The 18772-nt window shown below is 44.6% G+C and overlaps 1 protein-coding gene across 1 annotated transcript in view; it reads right to left on the minus strand.

Moving 5' to 3' along the window:
* SYNE2 (spectrin repeat containing nuclear envelope protein 2) overlaps positions 1-18772 on the minus strand; it is a 182192-nt gene that overhangs the window by 14090 nt on the left and 149330 nt on the right. Inside the window, 6 exon segments of the mRNA XM_066998468.1 lie at positions 80-262; positions 761-911; positions 1065-1252; positions 4816-4978; positions 16967-17133; positions 18117-18275. Coding sequence (XP_066854569.1) covers positions 80-262; positions 761-911; positions 1065-1252; positions 4816-4978; positions 16967-17133; positions 18117-18275 — 1011 coding nt within the window.

An 18772-nucleotide genomic window follows, 5' to 3' on the forward strand; every position in this document is an offset into this window, starting at 1 on the left:
CAAGTGTGTGTTTTGCCCTTGGTAACTCCTAGAGGAACCTGTGAGTGCTCCTTAGTCTCTCACTCCACTGTGCAATTACCTTCAGTCTCCTCAGAATGGCAGCGACTCTTTTCTGGAGATTATCCCAGCGCTGGTTGCCTTCATGTACCATCTGCTTCAACTTGCTGGCTGAGTCAGTGCGGTTCTCGCGGGCAAGGCGCCTGTACTGCTTATTGATCAGCTCCAACTGAGTGAGTCGTTCGTGAACTTGCCGTTGGAATGCCTGCAAGGCAAATCGAGAAACTCAGTTCCTTTGCTGGTAAGAGAAAGGATCAGTGTGATACAATCCATCAAGAGGAAGGATGATGCCCTCTCCCCTTAAAGAAAAACAAAACCAAAAACAAACCTTTCAGCTACAAAATTAAATCCAGAGAAGGATCCATATTTTAAATCATTTGCTCAGATTTTAGGAAGAAAAAAAATCAAAATAAAAATCAATCCACAAAGGTCTCTTGCCTATAGCAAGCAAATCTTTAACTTAAGCAGAATTATGTCAGTTCAGAGTATTGTATTCTCCACATTAAAAAAAATGGAGAAAAATAAACCTGCAAGATACCTGGCAGCCATATATGGCTATATTATTTATGGTTGCTATACCATAACTTTGAACTGCAGAACACGTTTTTCAGTGATCCAGGCGTTTCACACAGACAATAAGTATTCAGCAGTCTGAATATCCAGCCTGCTGCTAAGCATAAAAAGATGAATTTAAAAAATTCACCTCAAACTTCTTCAGCTCCTCCTTTGCATGTGTATACAAAACCTCTGAGGAATTGGGGCTAGCTGCTGTCCTTTCAGCTGATTTTAGCCAATCTTCAAAGCGAGAATAGTCATCCAAAAACCTCTGCCATAGGCGCCAGGTCTCCTCAATTCTGGCAGGGAGATGCAAATATAGAAGAGTTTTATCATAAGCTTATCATTTTTTTTTTTTCCTTTCTCAAAACTTGGTTTGTGGCAAAACCAAAAGCATTTCTTCAAAATGCTTCCACAGACTTCTTTAGGAGCTGTTGGATAAAGAGACTTACTTCATTCGCCTTTCCATAGACATGGCACAAATGTTTCTCCACCGTCTGTCCAAACTCCTGCTAGTCTGCTGGATGGAGTCACACTCTGTCTCATTAGCACATGCATCTGAATCGTGCAGCAGAACTTCACAAATATTAAATACGGACTCCACCCCTGCTGTGTGTTGCTCTATGTCTCGTTGAAGGTCCTGCATTGACAAAAGAAGAGTTTTAGTGGAAGGCAACGTGCTTGGCTAGACTTCAGACATACCCTTTCAAAATACTGCAGAAGATGGAGAAAGAGCGATTTGTGAGTCAGCAAAAGGTTACTTAGCTTTAGAAAACAGACTTGCAGGATGAGTTGTGCAGATGACAGACTGACAGGTTAGGACAGAACTGCCGTGCAAAAAGGGGTTGTCCAGATTGGTTTCTCAATGAAAGCTCAATCTTTTCATTAACAGTCTGGACAATTTTAATGTGCATTCAAAATCCAAACCTTACACACACTGTAAAGGCATACTTACTAATTTTGACTGTACCAAGTGACAGTATCTCCTGTCAGCTTACTACTCTACAAGACTTGACAGAGAGCTCATGGTACAGTTCCTGTACTTTGCTGATTGCATGATCACCGACTGGTATCACAAACTGCAGAAGCACAACAAAAGGGCAGCCCATGTTTTACTGTTTTTCTTATCCCTCCCTTTCAGAGCTCCTGTTTTGACAGCCTGTTTTAAAGGGTCTGGCAAAGACCCTTTGCCTTATCTACACATTCCTTCTACAGAGCTTGCAGGTCCATCATATTCTGGCAGCTCCTTCTGTACCTGTAACTGTTCTTGAAGTCAATGCTACCTAGATATTTCTTGTTGAAAAAGCAGCTCTGTACAATGCTACCAACTGTGACTATTAATGAAATGACAATGCCCACTACATTTCCATTTTTTCAACCCACTCCTGGCTCCCCCAATGAAGGGTACAGATACTGTAACCAGAATAACACAGCAACAACACCAAACACTAATGAGTATTTTACTGACAACAGCAAAAAGAACTCCCATTTAAAGAGTATTATTGATTTCAGTGAACAGATGAAGCAGAAATGGTTTTGCCCTAGCCTTAAAATAAACAAAAAAAGACAGATGAAAAAATCCACACATGGCTTGTAGGAAATCCAAGATGAGTTGAAGAAAGGTCTTCCCGGAAATCAACAAGGTGCAAAGAGTTGAGTATCACCCCGTGGCAGTCTTCAATGGTGTTATATGAGTACCTGAAAGAAGGGCTTAGCCATAAATGGTAAAAATTTGACTTGCCGGATTTGTGATAACACAGCTTTAAAGAAAGTAGAAGCCAAAATCTTTGCATAGGTGGGAGACTGCCAGAAGCAGACCCAGCACCATTTTAATAGCTTATTAAGGATCCACAGATGTTTTCTGAGCAAGAGGCAGGTGTGTGTTCTTACCATGATCTCTGCTTCTCAAAGCGGGCTCTACCCTACCGCTGTTAGAGAGACCCTACCTGGAGAGACTCTCCTGATTTCATCAAATTATTCTCGATTTACAGCTGTATTGGCGAAAATGAGAATTTGGAACACAGGTTATAAAACCGTCTTACTTACGCTATAGTAAGTTGCTGACACTGTTTCATTACTTTCAGTTATGCCTGGGTTCATATGCAATAAGCCTAGGCAGAATTCTTGCTGTTTTCCCAGCTGTTATTCCAAATGACCTGACTGCATTATGGTGAGACAAATACAACAAACTAAATAATGGGGCCAAGAACATATACTGAGCCCAGAAAGGTACTTTTCCTTCAACTCTGCACAGCATTGCCCAGCAAGCTTAAAGAGACTACATGCTGCTAGAATTCTGTAGTGCTGAAATGACTTTGAAATCTTCAAATGAATATTATTCACGTTTCAATCTTCATCCTTCAACTGAACAAACATGCCATAAAGCATCTCTGTAGATGCACTATGCTTTTAAATGTCATTATTCAAGACTGAGCAGGCAAAGTTTTTCCAGTCATGGATGTCAAATGAAAGACACCTGTAGGGCATATTTCTCACCATCACTATGCGCTTGCTGGAATAATTGTTCGGATAAAACCAGGAAAGATCTTTTTATTTGTTGTGTTTAGATAAAGGTTTCTCTACCGTGGAGCGAAAGAAGCTTTTTTTTTTTCCCTGTGGTCTTTTGGTCAGTACAGACTTCTCATACTCAGCCTGCTAAAAGGTTACAGTAGAAGGAGTCTCGAGGTGCCCACAGGTCTGCATTTGAAACAGAATTCAAACAACAAAGCAGTAAGTAGCTCTGAGCAGCAAAAGATGGCTCTTGCAGTGAGCTGAAGCTTGAACGCTCATAAAAATAAATGAGTTTGGACACAAGTTCTTTGTGCCCTACATTCTCTGCCTGGCAATTCATTACAGCCTTTGAGAAATGCAAAAGGTTTGGATGGGGAGAAAATATCTGCATGTTGTTTGTGTGACCATTCGCAATGCAGATGGAACCATCAGAGGCACTAGACCAAAGCTTCTGATGTATGACCAGCTCCTGGAGCGCAGCTGGTGGGAGCTATCCCCACTCTTGTCACAAAGGTGGTGGACCTTCCCACTACATCTGGGACATGAGCAGATGGGGAGCCATACCAGCCAGCAGAGAACACAGCCCTCAGGTCTGGGTCATTAAAGGATCTTTTCTTGGATAAGAAAGCAACAGCCAGAGAGACAAACGATGGGAAGGATAGGGAGAACACCTATATGTGTGGAATCTTTAAAGGCAGATGCCATAGAATTTCCACAAATAACAGCTTTACTTTTGATCCTCAGTTTTAGGGTAAATATTCTTGTTTTACACAACGGCCAAAAGACAGCCTCGGTGATTCTCGGCCTTCCCAAGGAGGCACTTTGAACCTGGGCACAGAGGAAAAGGTGACACAGGTTATGCCACTCCACCTGCGAGTCTGCACTTAGGAAAAGCTCCTTTTCCTTCCCTGGCTGCTGCAAAGAGAAGTTTTATTCTAGGACTATCCAATTCATCCCACACTTCCATTTGGCTGGAATAGCTAGCACGATCAGTTATGCCCAATCCTTACCATCTTCGGCAGTTTAACACAGATTCTCAGGATTCCCCTGCTAAGCCACTGTCTTGGGTAAATGCCTACGTGCACTCGACCAATGCCCAGCAGGATTTATGCACCATCTCACACTACCCTGAGGGGATCTTCAGAGCCTGCCTACTGGATCAGGACTCAGTCAAAGGTGTGTTTGCACAAGTCCATCCTTCAAAGCTCAAACATCCTTCTCTGCCAAGCTTGCTCTGCTGTTTGCAAGGAGGGGAAGAGTGAGCTAGTGAGGGCAACACCTGAAATTACAGCACTCACATCTGACACAGCCAGTTCGCAGGGGACCCAGTGTTCCGACCTTGCAATGCTGAGCCTAGGTCATCTGTCTTCCTCGATTTTGTCCACTGTGCCCTACCTAGCCTTTATGAAGTCTGTTGTACATAAGTGGGCAAAAACTCTGAAATATAAAAAAACCTGTTGCCTGTACCTTGTGGGTATTTAGGGGTGGAGGGGAGAAGGGGGGCAAATCAACATTTACAATACTGAAATAGCAACAAGCAAATAAAAGTTTTCCATGTAACGCATCTTGGCAGGAACATGCAGTGAAAGTTAGAAGGCCTGGCTAAAGAAAACAAACAGGTGATTTTAAACTAGGACCAATTGTAATCAGCAACTTTTTAGCTCATTTACTATGGCTGCTCCTATTTCCCACCTGCTGTTCCGCCAGTCTCTTCTGTATTTCTTGGTCATCACAGATGTCATAAACAACAGGTTTAGAAAGCTCTGACTCAATCCGGGCCAACCAGGTGCGAAGGTTACTCATGTTTTTGTCCAAAAGTTGTATAAAAGCAAATGTTTCCTTCAGTTTCTTCACCCTAAGCAAACCAGGAAGAACATTTTGTTACAAAGATCTGTAGTCACTGGAAATGAGGTTAGCAGAAGGTGACGACAGGCGTGGCTTTATAAAGGACTTACTGTCACACCAACCTGTTGTCTGTAAATCAGAGCCATATTTTAGTCAAAAGCTACCTAAGCTGGCTCAGCAAGCCTCTGCTCTACAGCTGCAGGAAGGTCTTGTGTGAATTACTTAACGAAACTAAATGAGCAGCGTGAATTTTTGTAGCTTCATTCATCTGCTGGTGAGCTCTTCAGTCAGTTCCTGGACTTTTTTCTAAGTGGATGTCTGCACTGTAACATTTCTCAGTTAAACTAAAACGGTTATCTATGACCTGATTTGCCTGCTGTGAATGATGTTCAAGGTTTTCTTCAACAACCACCAGGGCTACCAGGAAGGTACCGCTCCGCCAGTGGAGACATGACTGTGCCCACACAGCAGGTCAAACATTTTGGGAAACAGATGCTGACAGAAGAGGAGAAGGCCTGAGCAATAGCAGTTTCAGGCCTTGCAGTGCTGCAATGACATTAAAAGATCTTCTGAACAATGATCTGAAATGTGTGAAGAAGTGCCAGATTCTCCTGGTTGGTGAAAATAAAAAAAACAATGCTGAAAAGGGGGAATATCCAACAGCTAGAGAGAGGCATAACAGCAGACAAGCAAATGAACTGTACAGACCATTCCTTTTTTTTTTACAGCTCTTGTAGCACAGCTCTTGAAACACAAACTTTTCTATATTCACAGCCTTTACAGTATATTCCCACGTCAGTCCTTTATCAGTCCCTCATACTATCCAAGTAGCATGTTTGTACATTTTGGCAAATTTGTTCTCATGTGTTGGAGGAATAGCTGTTAAACCACCACACTGCTCTTAAATCTCTCCTTGAAATTCTCACTTATTCTCATTCCACCCCCCAAAACTACTAAAAAGCCCAACACTGGGGCTGACTTCAGATTGATACCAGAGCTTGTAATCTAGGTAGTTAATGCAGGAGAAATAAATACATCTAGATCATGATTTTCATCAGACCTGTTTTAAACATTGAGATTACAAGATGGGAGCAACTGTACCGAAAAGCATTCATTTCTCTCCACGAACTATAGCGGTCTGTAATGCAGTACTGTAAACATCAACACTTCAGACACTGAAATCAGGCGAAAAAATTCCACCCTGCCCTAGGGAGAACCCACCTCTTAGCCAGCATCATTTCCCTATGCCATCCTTCCCAGCCTCTTGCATCCATCCCTTTGCTGTCTCCCTCTGTCCCCATGACCTGGGATGGAGTTTTTGGACCTTGCATGGGATTTTTGGAATGCAAATTTCTGAATGAAACCTTAAGTGACTGTCTGGTTTAAAAACTGCTCAAATGAGCCTCATTGTCTAAACCAAGTGCAGTGCAAAAAGTTAAATGTGAATTGTGAGAAGGCCAGAGCGTTCTCCATTCGTTAGCTACTATGACCAATTTGTCAAATGTGGCAGGGAACTGTCACCAGCTAAACAAAACCAGCAGCTAGGACTGGAAGGGCAGCTTGCACAAGGGAATCGCTACACGTCCCAAATGCAGGGGACTGTTGGGAGGTCCGAGATGAACCCTGACTTCCTTGGCTACAGCAGCATTGTGCAAGCTAGGAATGGGGGGGGAGGACACATGCAGGGACAGATCACATCGAGGGAGAAGCGCCCTGACAGGGTACCTGGATGCTGGCTTCACACAAAGGAGCTGTCCCTCCTTGCAAGTAAAAGGAGGAGTTTCCTGGCCCACTGTCCTGCTGGCATGCTGGGCTGTCCTAGCAAGTCCTAGCAAGTTTTAGAGGAGAGGGGCCCAAACTGCCTGCAACTGAGTGGGTTTTGCAGCTACTTGTAGCATGATACAATAACAAGAGATATTTAGGACAGATAACCTACAAAGAATATACCACTCTGAGCAACAACTGATCTTATTAGCAATCTCAAGGTAATCAAAGAGGACATGTATGCCAGCTAGACACTTTATTTACAGAAAACGCTTATGAAGGGGATGTGGGAATGATCCTGCTGGATTTGTTCAGTCCTACTGATTATTGCAAAGATACAGAGTAAGGCCAGGAAATCTGAGGTCTCATGGATTAGCAGCCTGGGAAGCAGTTTCCCCTACCTCTCGTCCCAAGAGGGCCAGGCAGTACCTTCACGTAGTTTTACAAGGCGGGTAAGAGTGTGATACTATGGTAGTTTTCTGGGCAAGTATTTAGCAACTCTGCACTTTCCAAAATGTAAAATTAGTCTTGTCTGGTTGATGTAACCCTACAAGCCCACCTGAAGGATCTGCCCCAAGACTGTGGTCCACCCACAAAGCCACCAATACTGGTGCAAAGTGCAAAGCAGCTGTCTCTGCCTTTTACTCTGATGGTGTTTTCCACTGCTGCAGCTGACAGAGAGGAAGCCAGTGGATGACAAAAGCATTTAGCTGGTCTTGCTTTCGTTAACAAGATCTTTTCAGAGCTCTGTTCTCAAGTTCAACTCTGTATGCAGAAGGCATCTGGCTCTCAAGCGAACAGCTGCTATATAAATCTTCCTGCTCCTAGTCCCCCTTTCATTAAGCAGTACTCAATGAAGATGTCATACTCCATACGGCACTTTCTTGTGCTATCATGAGCTGGCAGTAATTCACCCAGGAAGACCTAATTCTCCCTCCACCCTGTCCCTGCTCCTGTCCCACCAGCCGATGTTGATCCAGTTGGTTATAACACTCAGCAGGGCCTGTGGCTCACGGAAGGCAGGTAAGCGAGTTGGGAGCCCTTCTTGCTGGAAAGATGGGACAACACCGGCTCTGTGTTGACCACTGAAATGAGGAAGCACTAGAAGAGCCAGGCCTGAGGAAGAGTTTAAGCCAATCAACACTGTTGCACTGTTAATTCTGCATGACTTCAGAGTAGTCGGAAGGAAACAAAGAGCGACCACCGCACTGTCCACAGCTGATCCCACTGATATTTATTCACTGCACATTCTGTGAAGCTCCCCAGGTTTGTAAGTATATCACTTGCCAAGTGAGCCACCTGACCCAGCCTGCTTTCTAGAAGGAGTGTGGCCCCACGGACCATGCCTGCTGCCAATGTCTGTCACATACAGATCTCTTTGACTTGGCAGTGCTAAGTTAAAGGCTGGACCAGATGATCTTAGGGGTCTTTTCCAACCTAAAAAATTCTATAAACCCCTTAAAAATGAATGACAGGTGAAACAAATAACATCATTCAGAAAACAGGAGTGTAAATATGCCAATGTACTGGCATAAACATGATGACAGGGACCTGTCTCAGCACTCATCCACCCTTGACTTCCACAAGGGACAGATCAAAGGACAAACTTACCAGCACAAGCCTTCTGTTATCACTATGGTTATATCCAACTTTTGAGCAACTACTACTGTTCTTCTGCCAAGGTAACCACTGCTCTCTTGGACTAACGCTTTGGAAATGACTCTCAGTAAACTTGCAAGAGATGTACATGCTGGGAGCACCTAATACCACAGCTGACCTGCTGAGACCACAGCTTTCTGTGCGGCTCAGTGTTGTCCCTCCGCTTCCCTGTACTCCTTTCTCTGTCTGTATCCACCTGTGTTCTGCCTTGAAGTTGCATTACAGAAAAATGTATGTGTTACAGGCCAACTTTCTTCAACCTGCATATTGGATAACAGGTAGGTGAACATGGAAAAGGAGCTCCAAAGCAAAACTAAGGGATATTAGATTATAATTAAACACCTTTATGAATGACAGCACGTTCAATAAATAAGAAAAGCAACAGCTTTAGAATCCAACTGTTTTTTATGTAAAAAAAAAAAAATCAAGAATATTATTTTGGTTTAGGTATCACCCTAAAAATAACGTTATCTATATTGCTCAAATATATGGGTCTGTAGCTACTATCAGCAGCAGTTTCAAAGAGGGCATTGCTGTAGCACCATGAGCTTGTATTTGTTTCCTAGCAGTTGCCATCACAGGCGTGCTTATGTAATTATCTAATTTAATTCGTACATATTGTGGGTAGAATATGGCATTTGTCAGTCATTTAACCACCCCTTATTCTCTAGGTCATTAATCCCAAGCTTCAGCTAAGCAGCCAGAGAAGAATAAAAAACCTAACAGAAGTTCACATTAGTGCAGTTTGTAAATAGAGAGGCAGCCTTCTCCAGATGTTCACGCTGGCTGATTTGTTCTTGCTGCAGTCAACAGGCACCAAGTCCAAGATAAAGGGGAGGGATCTACACTGAAGCAACAGGTGAAATGATGAGAAAGTCGAGCATCCTCATTAAGCACCTCAGCTTGCAGAGAAGTCAAAGGGAACTTCCATTTCTCTGGCTAATGCTCCAAGAAGGTGGTAAAAAAAATAATTCTACTTACATCCATAAAACTCTTATACATGCAACAACCACACTGCTGCATTTCTACACACTGCGAGTGTTCTTGCAAATTATCTGCTATTTGCATGAAAGAAACCTGATGAACTCTTTTGAGATGCATCCTGGAAGGACAATTGGTGCAGAAAGACAGGCCTCCTGGGAAATAGGAGGGGCTGTGCAGCCCCCAAGCCTGGGGGCAAAAGCTCCCCCCAGGTCCAGGTGAGAACCACAGATCACACAGTGAATTAACAGCAATAAAAGCTCAAGTGCAGCAGAAGAAAGGAGCTCCTCCCAGGTACCCAGAGGTGCCACTGCTGTTGACTGAATTCTTTCTCTACAAAGTACCATTCTCAAGTGATATGGTCAAACAGGTAACGCTTCCTGTTTACTGGAAAAAAGCCTAGTTATATGCAGCTCACTTCTCAATGAGAACTAACCTGCCACCTTTCAACATGCTCCCTGAAGCAAAAAATTAAAATATATATATATATATATATATAAATCCAGCCAATATCACATCTAAAAGAAAAAAAAGAAAACAAGGCACAACAAACTCAAACATATCTTGTACTTTGCCATGGGACCAGCTTAAAAGGTATCCTGATTCAAAACACTGCTTAGAAACGTGCATTAAACACATGGGATAAGCCAAACAAAGGCAGCTTCTAAATATCTTGATCTTTCCACCAAAATACCCGTGGCAGAAAAAGAACAAAAGTAGTCGCTTGTAACTAATAGCCGGCTGCAAAAGTGAACAGAAGGACTAACTGACCTGACTCGCGATTGGATTTGGCTCTTAATGCCCCTGCTGAAGCTGCCAGCACTGGGTTATGGGAGAAGTGCATAAGGGTCATTGCAGGCTGAAGCACTGCACAGCCCCATGAAGCAGCAGAATATTTCGTAGTAACTGCTCAGGAATTATCTAACGTTATAAGGTTGACGGAAATGTGTTCATGCAGACATAAAGGATTACAAAATGCCTGCCAGCTGCATTACATTGGCTGTCAAAGTGCAGGAAAAGACACAGGAGGGCTCAAAAGGCAATAAATAACGTTCAAATTTTAGCGTCTAACAGAATGAAATACATCCTGATGTACGTTCCAAGCTCTCATTCACAAGCACAAATGTCATTCTAGCCAGGCAGGAGAAGATACTACAGACATTTATTTTTATCTGCAGAGGGGCTGAAATTGCCGTGCCAGCTGGCAGGATTGTTTACTACCCTGCACGACAAATGAGATGCACGAAACCCGGAAACCTTTGTTCAGTAAGTTGCAGGCGAGCTTAACCATGTGAGGGACAAAAGACCCGATTTGGAGAGGTGATGTCAGCTGCGAATTTTAGGCCTTGATATAAAATACGAGGAGATTTCTCTGTAGAGCAACCGGAGCTCGTAAAATGACAGGAGGCCCCTGTGTTTGTGGCTTGTGTTAGCATGGTGAGCAGAACAAACGGGGGTGTGCTAGGGGAAGGCTTTCCTCGCATCCCCCCGCCTGCCAGACCAAAAGGTTGCTGCTGCGGATCTCCGCCGCCTTGGGTGCAAGACCCCGAAAGCCGGCTGGTTTTAACCAGGAGGCCCTGAGCGCTGTTCCTCCCGCTAAAGCGCCGCGTCTCCCGCTCAGCACCACCGGCTCGCTCATCCACTTGTCCGAGGCGAAGTGCGACGAGGCGCTGGCGCATCCGCGCTGCGGAGCCCTCCCCGCCGCCGCCCCAGGCCGCAACCCACCGCCGCCACCGAGCCCGGCGCCGCTCACCCGGATGGCACTTACGGTTCGCAAGAATAAACCATTCCTCGGCTCGCAAAGCCCAAGACGCGAGGGGACCGACCGCCTGGGCGACCACGGCACGCGTAGGATGAGGAAACCCCTCCTCCACAGATGCCCTATTTATTCGCCGCTTTAGCATCCCGCGTTGAGGGGGGGAGGCTCGCCCGTCCTCCTCCCCGACCCCCCGAAGCTGGGGGAGCCACCATGGCGGCTCTTCCCCTGTTTTAACCACCCTGCGTTTTTGTGGTGGCATTTTACCTGGCAAATGGCCGCATCCCTCCTCAGAACAAAACCACGAGAGCTATATTCTGACACGAGAGAATTAGCACGCCAAGAAACGCACGCAGAGCGGCTGCCCGCGGCTGGCGACAAAAAGGTTGCAGGCTGGAGGCTTCGGCACTGAGAAAGGTGGATTCGGTGCTCATTTCGTCTCTGCTTGTTGGAAAGCAGGATTTGAGCCTCAGACCCGGATGATTTGCAGCAGAGTAAAATTGAAGCGAGCCCAAAAAATCAAGAAAATGTACATCCACACACAGGCACCACGCACACAGATGTATCCTTACTTCCACTGCGCTCTTCTTTCTCGCCTTTAGCATTATATCCCAGGTATTTAGTACGAATTAAATCTCCCACACACTGTCCTGTCCTCTCTTTAACCTTCCAGTGCAGGCGGAAGGCCTTCAGCGCAGGGAGCCTGTTATGGTGAGGACAAAACAACCCCTGATCTTCATTTATGATATCATTCATTTGTGGAAAAACACACAGTCGTAATTTCTGGGTGTTATGACTGCCAGAGATCATGGGGCGGGAGAATAAGGCAGAAGTCAGAGAACCTTGGATTAAAAGTCACTCCCTACCCAGCAAATACCAACAGGGGAAAAAAAAAAAAAAAAACCTGTGATAATCCCACCAAAAATGCAAGGAATGGGTTTCAAATCAAAGGCTTCTCAGTGTTCAGGTCTTCTGCAGACCTGTATTAGCTTGCCAATCGCTCACATTCGATACAGGGCAGAATAAAAAGTGCCTGGGAAGACACCTCACACCTTGAGAGGCATTCAGACGTTTGCACAGTTAAATCATATCCAGGCTCCAGTCACTGTGACAGTTTAACCTGATTCTGGCCCAGGTTTGAACACATTCAGGGCGGTAGGGCTGAGACACAGACCCAGGACGTTGCCCTCCTGCCTGACAGGCGGACACGGGGAAGGGCGGCAGCACGCAGAAGACCCGGACTTTCGCAGAAGACCCGGACTTTCCCGGCACGGCCAGCTCCCCCCCAGGCTCCCAGCACACCTCAGCATGCATTGCGTAACCAAAATAAGCCCAGCCATCCTGCCTGATACGATAATGAGTCCTGTCACAGCTCCTGTGCCAAACAGAAGCATAATCCCTAAAGGACAGGGAGCCCGGAGAGCACGGAAAGGAAGCAGGCACCTTGAGAGTGAGATTTCAACTGCGCTGATTTTTTTTTTTTTTCCACCAAAATTATTATAAAGAATGAGATTTTACAGTGGTACTGCCACAAACCAGTATCATTCTCCTGTATCGTTTACCCGGGGGCCTGACTGCAGCACACTTTGCTTCGCTTGCTGTGCAAAACCCATCTGCAGCGAGTTCGAAGACCTTTGAGCTCGGAGTGCACCCACACCGAAAGGCTGCACGACTGCAGCTGCAATAGGGTAGGACAGCACGCCAGCACGTGGTGCCTGACGGCCTGCCCTGCCAAAGGGCAAGCAACGTGGCAGAAAATAAACACAGAGAACAACTGAGAGGAGGTAGGAACTCGCTCGCCCCCTGTACCTACAAAGCCGGGGCCCACTGCCACTGGAGCAGCCATCGGTGCAGCCCAGCAGCGGTGAGGAAGAAGGGATGAAGGGAAAGCACAGAGCAGCAGCTCACTGGAGCTCCCCAACAAATCCTCTGTGGCATCCTGCACAGTACAAGGTTTGTCACTGGAGAGCTTCAATTCATTCCTGTTTTACTGCAAGCTGAGCTGTTGCAGACTGTTTGGGACTTTCAGCTGGTCTCCTCAACAAAACTGGGAAACACCTTGTATCTCCTTGTTCAGTGTGGGAAGGAAGGGGCTGACTCTGGTCATCGCAATTTAAGGTTCCTGGAGCTGACAAGGAGGGCTGTCAGCTTGCAAACACAGGGAAAAGACCTAATTGCCAGGGATTCATATTTAAAACGATAAGGAGGCACTTAGCCCTGCTAGCTTCCCTGCATTTTCATGTTTGCAATAAAAGTCAGTCATTTTAACCTACTCCTGACACGTACACAAAAAAACGTGCCTTTCTCCATGAACCAGAGCCACCGAGTAAGAAAACACACCACAGTGAGCCCATAGCCAGAGCAGCTTCCACAGCTTCACAGAAAGACGAAGAGCTGCAGGATGCTGGGAGGTACCGAAAGGCATATTTGATATTGTACAGACCAGTCTACAGACCCAAAACTGCCTGAGGCAGCCATGGATGAAGGTCGTGGTGGCTTTCATGAAGGTCCAAGCACCACCCCGGGCCATGCAGACACCCTCCTGTGACTCGTGGGTGCTCGTCCAGTCTGTCAGCAGGCACCGTGCACAGCAAACCTTTCCCCGCTGGGCTGGGAAGCAAAGCACGAAGTTCATATTGCTGGCAAACGGGCTAGGGAAGGATAACGAGGGACAGGACTGTGTCTGTGTACACAAAACAGCCTGGGAGCGCTGCTCCAGAGCACGCTGGCGATGTAAATCCCACTCTATGGGTTTTTGGCTGTCTGCCACCCGCATGCAGCCCATGCACTCTCTCTCTCCTGCCGTTTCAGGCCTTCACTTGGGTGGATGTGCAAGCACGCGGTGGTTTCTCTCACAGGGAGCTGCTACGAGGCCAGGGACCAAAGAAGAAAAGCAAAAGAGTTTTGATGCCCATTTTCAGTCAACACAAGGCTTTCTTTCTGCGTCTCAGTATGTTTGTATTCCCCCTTTATCAACAGAGACTTTGACACGAGAACCTGCACTGATAAGAGGATCTTCCGAGCTGAACAGAAATTCATTTGCTCTCCTTCCCAGGCGTACCACCGTCTTAATGGTTATTTTGTCCCAGTAAAATTAACTTTTTGAGGCCTTTCCAAGTTTGCACCAAGCCAACCCCTGGCTGCAACGTATGCAGCAAGGCTTTTGTCAGCACACAAGCTGAGCACACGCATACAATGAGAGCGTTAAGTCCTACAAGTGCTGCCATATGGCAAATCTGAGCTTGTCACCATGAACTAAGAGAATCACTTCAAGGACTAAATGAAGAGCTCACCTAATTTGCCCATCTGTCCCAGGACATTTATTAGTTTAAAAAGGTGAAATAAGCTATCAGGTGGAATGTTCTGTACTGATAGATTAGCTTGAGACTGCTTTGTTTTCATTTGGTATCCCACGACACACACACACCTTGTAATAAAGGACAGATAAACGTTACCCAAGCTGCTGGGTCAGGCACCGAGATATCTGAAACCACAGAACTGAAATTGCCTGCAAATCCTAGTTGGACTTCCTTGTGGATATGGGCTGTTCTACACTCGCTAACCACAGTGCCATATAGTGCTTATCTACTAGAAAGATTCAGTGTCCATGATGGAGGGTCAACTTTCAAACACAAAGCTATTCAATATACACCTTCTCCGCTTACTCAGTGCACGGCTCTGTACTTTACTTACTGCCCACGCCTTGGCCTGCCATGAAGACAGTATGAGATTTGGTCCTTGCCCCTGTGATGGCCAGGGAAGCAATGCAGCAGGCTGTTGCGTGCCCACAAGGATAAATAAAGGCAGCAGCTGCTTATGTTTTTAATATAAAGTGCTGAAGTCATCATAATTGTCAAAAAAAAAAAAAGAAAAACCAAGCGGTCACAGATTCAGCACCCAAAACCCAAGAAATTTTTCAATTCAATTTGCTTTCAGCAGCTACTGACCTGAAAAGACTAAAGCAAAACCACCTCCTGATTTCACTTCAGCTCTTTCAGGAGCAAGACAAGATTGCCTCCCTGACAAAGCAGAAATTAACAATATCCCTCCGGGCAGCATTCTCCTGTCTCAACAACAAGACCTTCAAGGCCCTCCAGTATTCCTGTCCTGGAACATTTGCTTCATCCCTTTTATCTTCCCCAAGAAATGAAGCAGTGCCCAAGACAAAAAGCTTTGTCCAGGTGTGCTGCCATGGGTGGTAGCTGTGCTGTGTTGCAGTTTCTCCTCCACTGTTCAGCCATGGGTGTACAACCCCCGTACCATGCCCTACGGCCTCCAATCTCCCCAAAGCCAACCCATCCCACGCAGTGAATGAAACTGGTGATGGCTGATATCTGAGATAGTGCAAGGACACGTGGATTGTGATGTCTTCATGCAACAGGGCCCAACAGAAATTTTGCCACCACACTGTTTTCATCTGCTCTTTTAATACAGCTTCATTTTTATTTTTTTTAAGGGATTTTGCAAAAGAAAACTTAAAAGAAAGGAGACAGACTACCAGCATGGGGCATCACAACCCATGCTCACAGGTCACCGCCCAAGGCTCCCTGCTCTGCTCCCTCACAGAGAGGCCCAGCTTGTGTAACATCCGTGATCAGTAGAAGTACTGCCTCCTCCCCAGCACCTGAGCTTAAGAGAGGCTACCCAAAAGCACAGGAGGGGCCTCCTCTTTAGCTCCCCAGAGCATACCACAATGTTAAAAACAGGGCAAAATAAACTCAACCTGGTGCGAGCCTGGTGGGTACTTATAACTAAGAAGCCAAGACCAGCCTAGCTGCCAGCCCTGCTGCACACAGCAAGGCGAGGGAGGAGATGCACTACACATCCATGCTGCAAAACAAAGCCATACAATGAACCACCTCCATAACGCGTTAAGTCCAAGAGGACCAGCAAAGCCCACTGGGCAGCCTGATAAACTTTGACCTGCTGCTTAAAACCACATTTTGCCAGTTCATTACCCTGGTCCTGAATGCAAAGTTGATAGATATCACAAGTAGAAGCTGGTATGCTCCAGACCTTTAGGGATAAGAACACAGGAACTGTCATAAAGCAACACACCAAGTCCCCAGTGGCTGCAATATCCTGGCATATTCCACACTGGGAGCTACGCTCATGTTCTATGCTACACTAATGTAACTCAAAGCACCACCGTACACTTGTCTGAATGTAAAGCTCATCATAGTGTAACGCCCATAAAGACATCCCAGGTAGAAAGACAAGTGCTCTGTTGCCAGAGACTACCTGAATGCCAGATCTCTCTCTATACATCCCATCAGTTCTTTAGCATGTTTTTCTAAACATTACTAGAAATGTGCCAGGTTTATCTCAGTTTTAAAATACTATGTAATTTAATCTGCATTTAAAAACTGCTACAATTCATAACTTACAGTAAAACTAATACTGCAAGACATAAATGATCATAAATGTGTTTTAGAAGTGGCATGTTACCATAAAATGAGAACAGAAAAAGTGCTGTTATAAAAGCACTAAATATTAAATAAATATTAAATAAATATTAAATAAATAAATATTAAATAAATATTTCTTACACCGTACCAAATACAAATATACCTTGAGATATATACCTTGAAAGACTTTATCTGCAGACTAAGTGTTAGATCTTAAGAAGGCAGCTTCTGCTTAATCATTCATGGCTCATGTGTCACCATTAATTCAGATCCCATTCCCAATTAAGCACTAGAACTATGTTTTCACAGCACAATCACCCGCTTCATCAGACCCAAACATTAACCAAGCCAGAGACCTTCTGCAGGGAAGTCTTTTTAGCAAAGAGACTGACTTTTATCTCATGTAAAATAGTGAAAATCATTTTCTTACCGTGCTCCAATGACATCAAAGAGATGCTGCCAGCGATCATTGATTTTGTTGAGTTTATCATCTATTTCAGCAACTCGTGTCTTGTTGCTAGCTTTGATTAGCTGGTCGCCCATTTGTTTCAAGTGAAGCTTATTTTCACTGAACAGGTTTATTTCTTCCATGCAATCCTGATAAATACATACAAACATTGCTCAATTTATGGGCAAAGCAAAACAAAGTTATCTGTTTCTTTCCCAGCATCTATGATGTGAGGGCAGGTTTGGCTTGTGATGGCTGAGGCTTCTATATTAAAAACTTCTTTCACTTAAAAACAACAACAAAAAGGGGAAAAAAAAACTCAATGGAAAAGCATTCTTAAAATGAAGTCACTATGAAAAAATAAGCAGCTTAACGACTTGTAAGTGCTGGGACTAAGTACTCCTAAAAATAGCAGTGTAATGTTCTATATTTGCCTCTGCTTTCCCAATTTAATGTTTCAATCAACCTACCACAAGAGAACCCAAAATCAAGACTAGGATGGCTTTATTTTGCTAGCATTCTTATCCAAAGGAGATCTGGGATTAGATATTGAGACCTTTAAGCCATGGTAAGAACAGTGCAGGAAAAAAAAAAAAAAAAGAAAAAGATTCCATTTAAAATCAAACTAATTCAAAAGTATTAGAAACCGATAACTGATTTTTTTAGCTCTTATTTTTGGTTATGGTAACTTCTCATTTGGCTGGCATAAGACCTCTGACTCCCATCACTCAGTCTTTTCTTTGCCCTCTGTCCACCAATTTCATAACCGCTGGCATGGGAGAAAGGGCTGATGCTCCCCGGACATCACTGATCCATAGCCAGGGAAGCTGTAGGCAGTGCTGTAGATGTGTGTGTACCCAACATCCACAACAACCCAGTCCCTCACCACCTCTCTCACACATCACACTCAGGCCTAAATGTAGTTAGGTGGCATTTCTGTTTTGCATTTTGTTCCAAGCCTGAACATCACAAAGATACAAGCTTAGAATAGAGCAGCTCATCTTCTCACAAAAGCCTGTACTTGCTGGTTTTGTATCGTCCGTCACTTTGGGAGGCAAAGAAGAGATGAGGAACAGCTGTTCTATAACCAGCTATCAGGCTGCAATTGAAGCAAAGCAGTGTTGCTACTCACCTTCTGCAATTTGTCTATCATGTCTTCAATGCTAACATCTGCAGTCTGTAGCACTTTACTTTCCATTTGTACCAGCCAGGAACATAGCTCCTTATTCTTTTCATTGAACACAATCCAGGCATTGAGTCTGTCCTCGATCTCCTGTTTACGCAGAGACACCTATGGATAAGCACACACATTAACTGCTGGCAACATCTCTCTCAGGAAGGAAACCAGTGATTATAAACCCTCTAATTTCTAGCCTGCATTTGATCATGTTCCATTCTGCAGGAGCACTTATTAAATATCTCTAGCTTTCTTTTCAAAGCCAGCAAGCAGATTGTTATTACACGTTATTTTGGATGGCGGGGCCAAAAGGTGACTAGCAAACACCAGATTCTCTCCCTCAGAAGAATTAAACTGAGTGACAGCTTTATAAATAATGATTATATAACAATTTAAGTATTGCTCGGTGAAAACCTCAAAATGTCAAACAAAGAAGTAATATAAAATATGTAATTACCTCGCACTATTTAATATGGCCCCAAATATAACACAAAAGAAGTTACACCCAGGTAAGCTCTTTTTTTCTGTAAGAGAAACTTTGTAATTATTGACTGCAAGGATTTTTTTCTTAATCTCTATAAATACCTGTTTTCTTTCCATTTGTTCATCAG

The sequence above is a fragment of the Anser cygnoides genome, chromosome 5, assembly GCF_040182565.1.
Source record: "Anser cygnoides isolate HZ-2024a breed goose chromosome 5, Taihu_goose_T2T_genome, whole genome shotgun sequence".
NCBI classification, from domain to species: domain Eukaryota; kingdom Metazoa; phylum Chordata; class Aves; order Anseriformes; family Anatidae; genus Anser; species Anser cygnoides.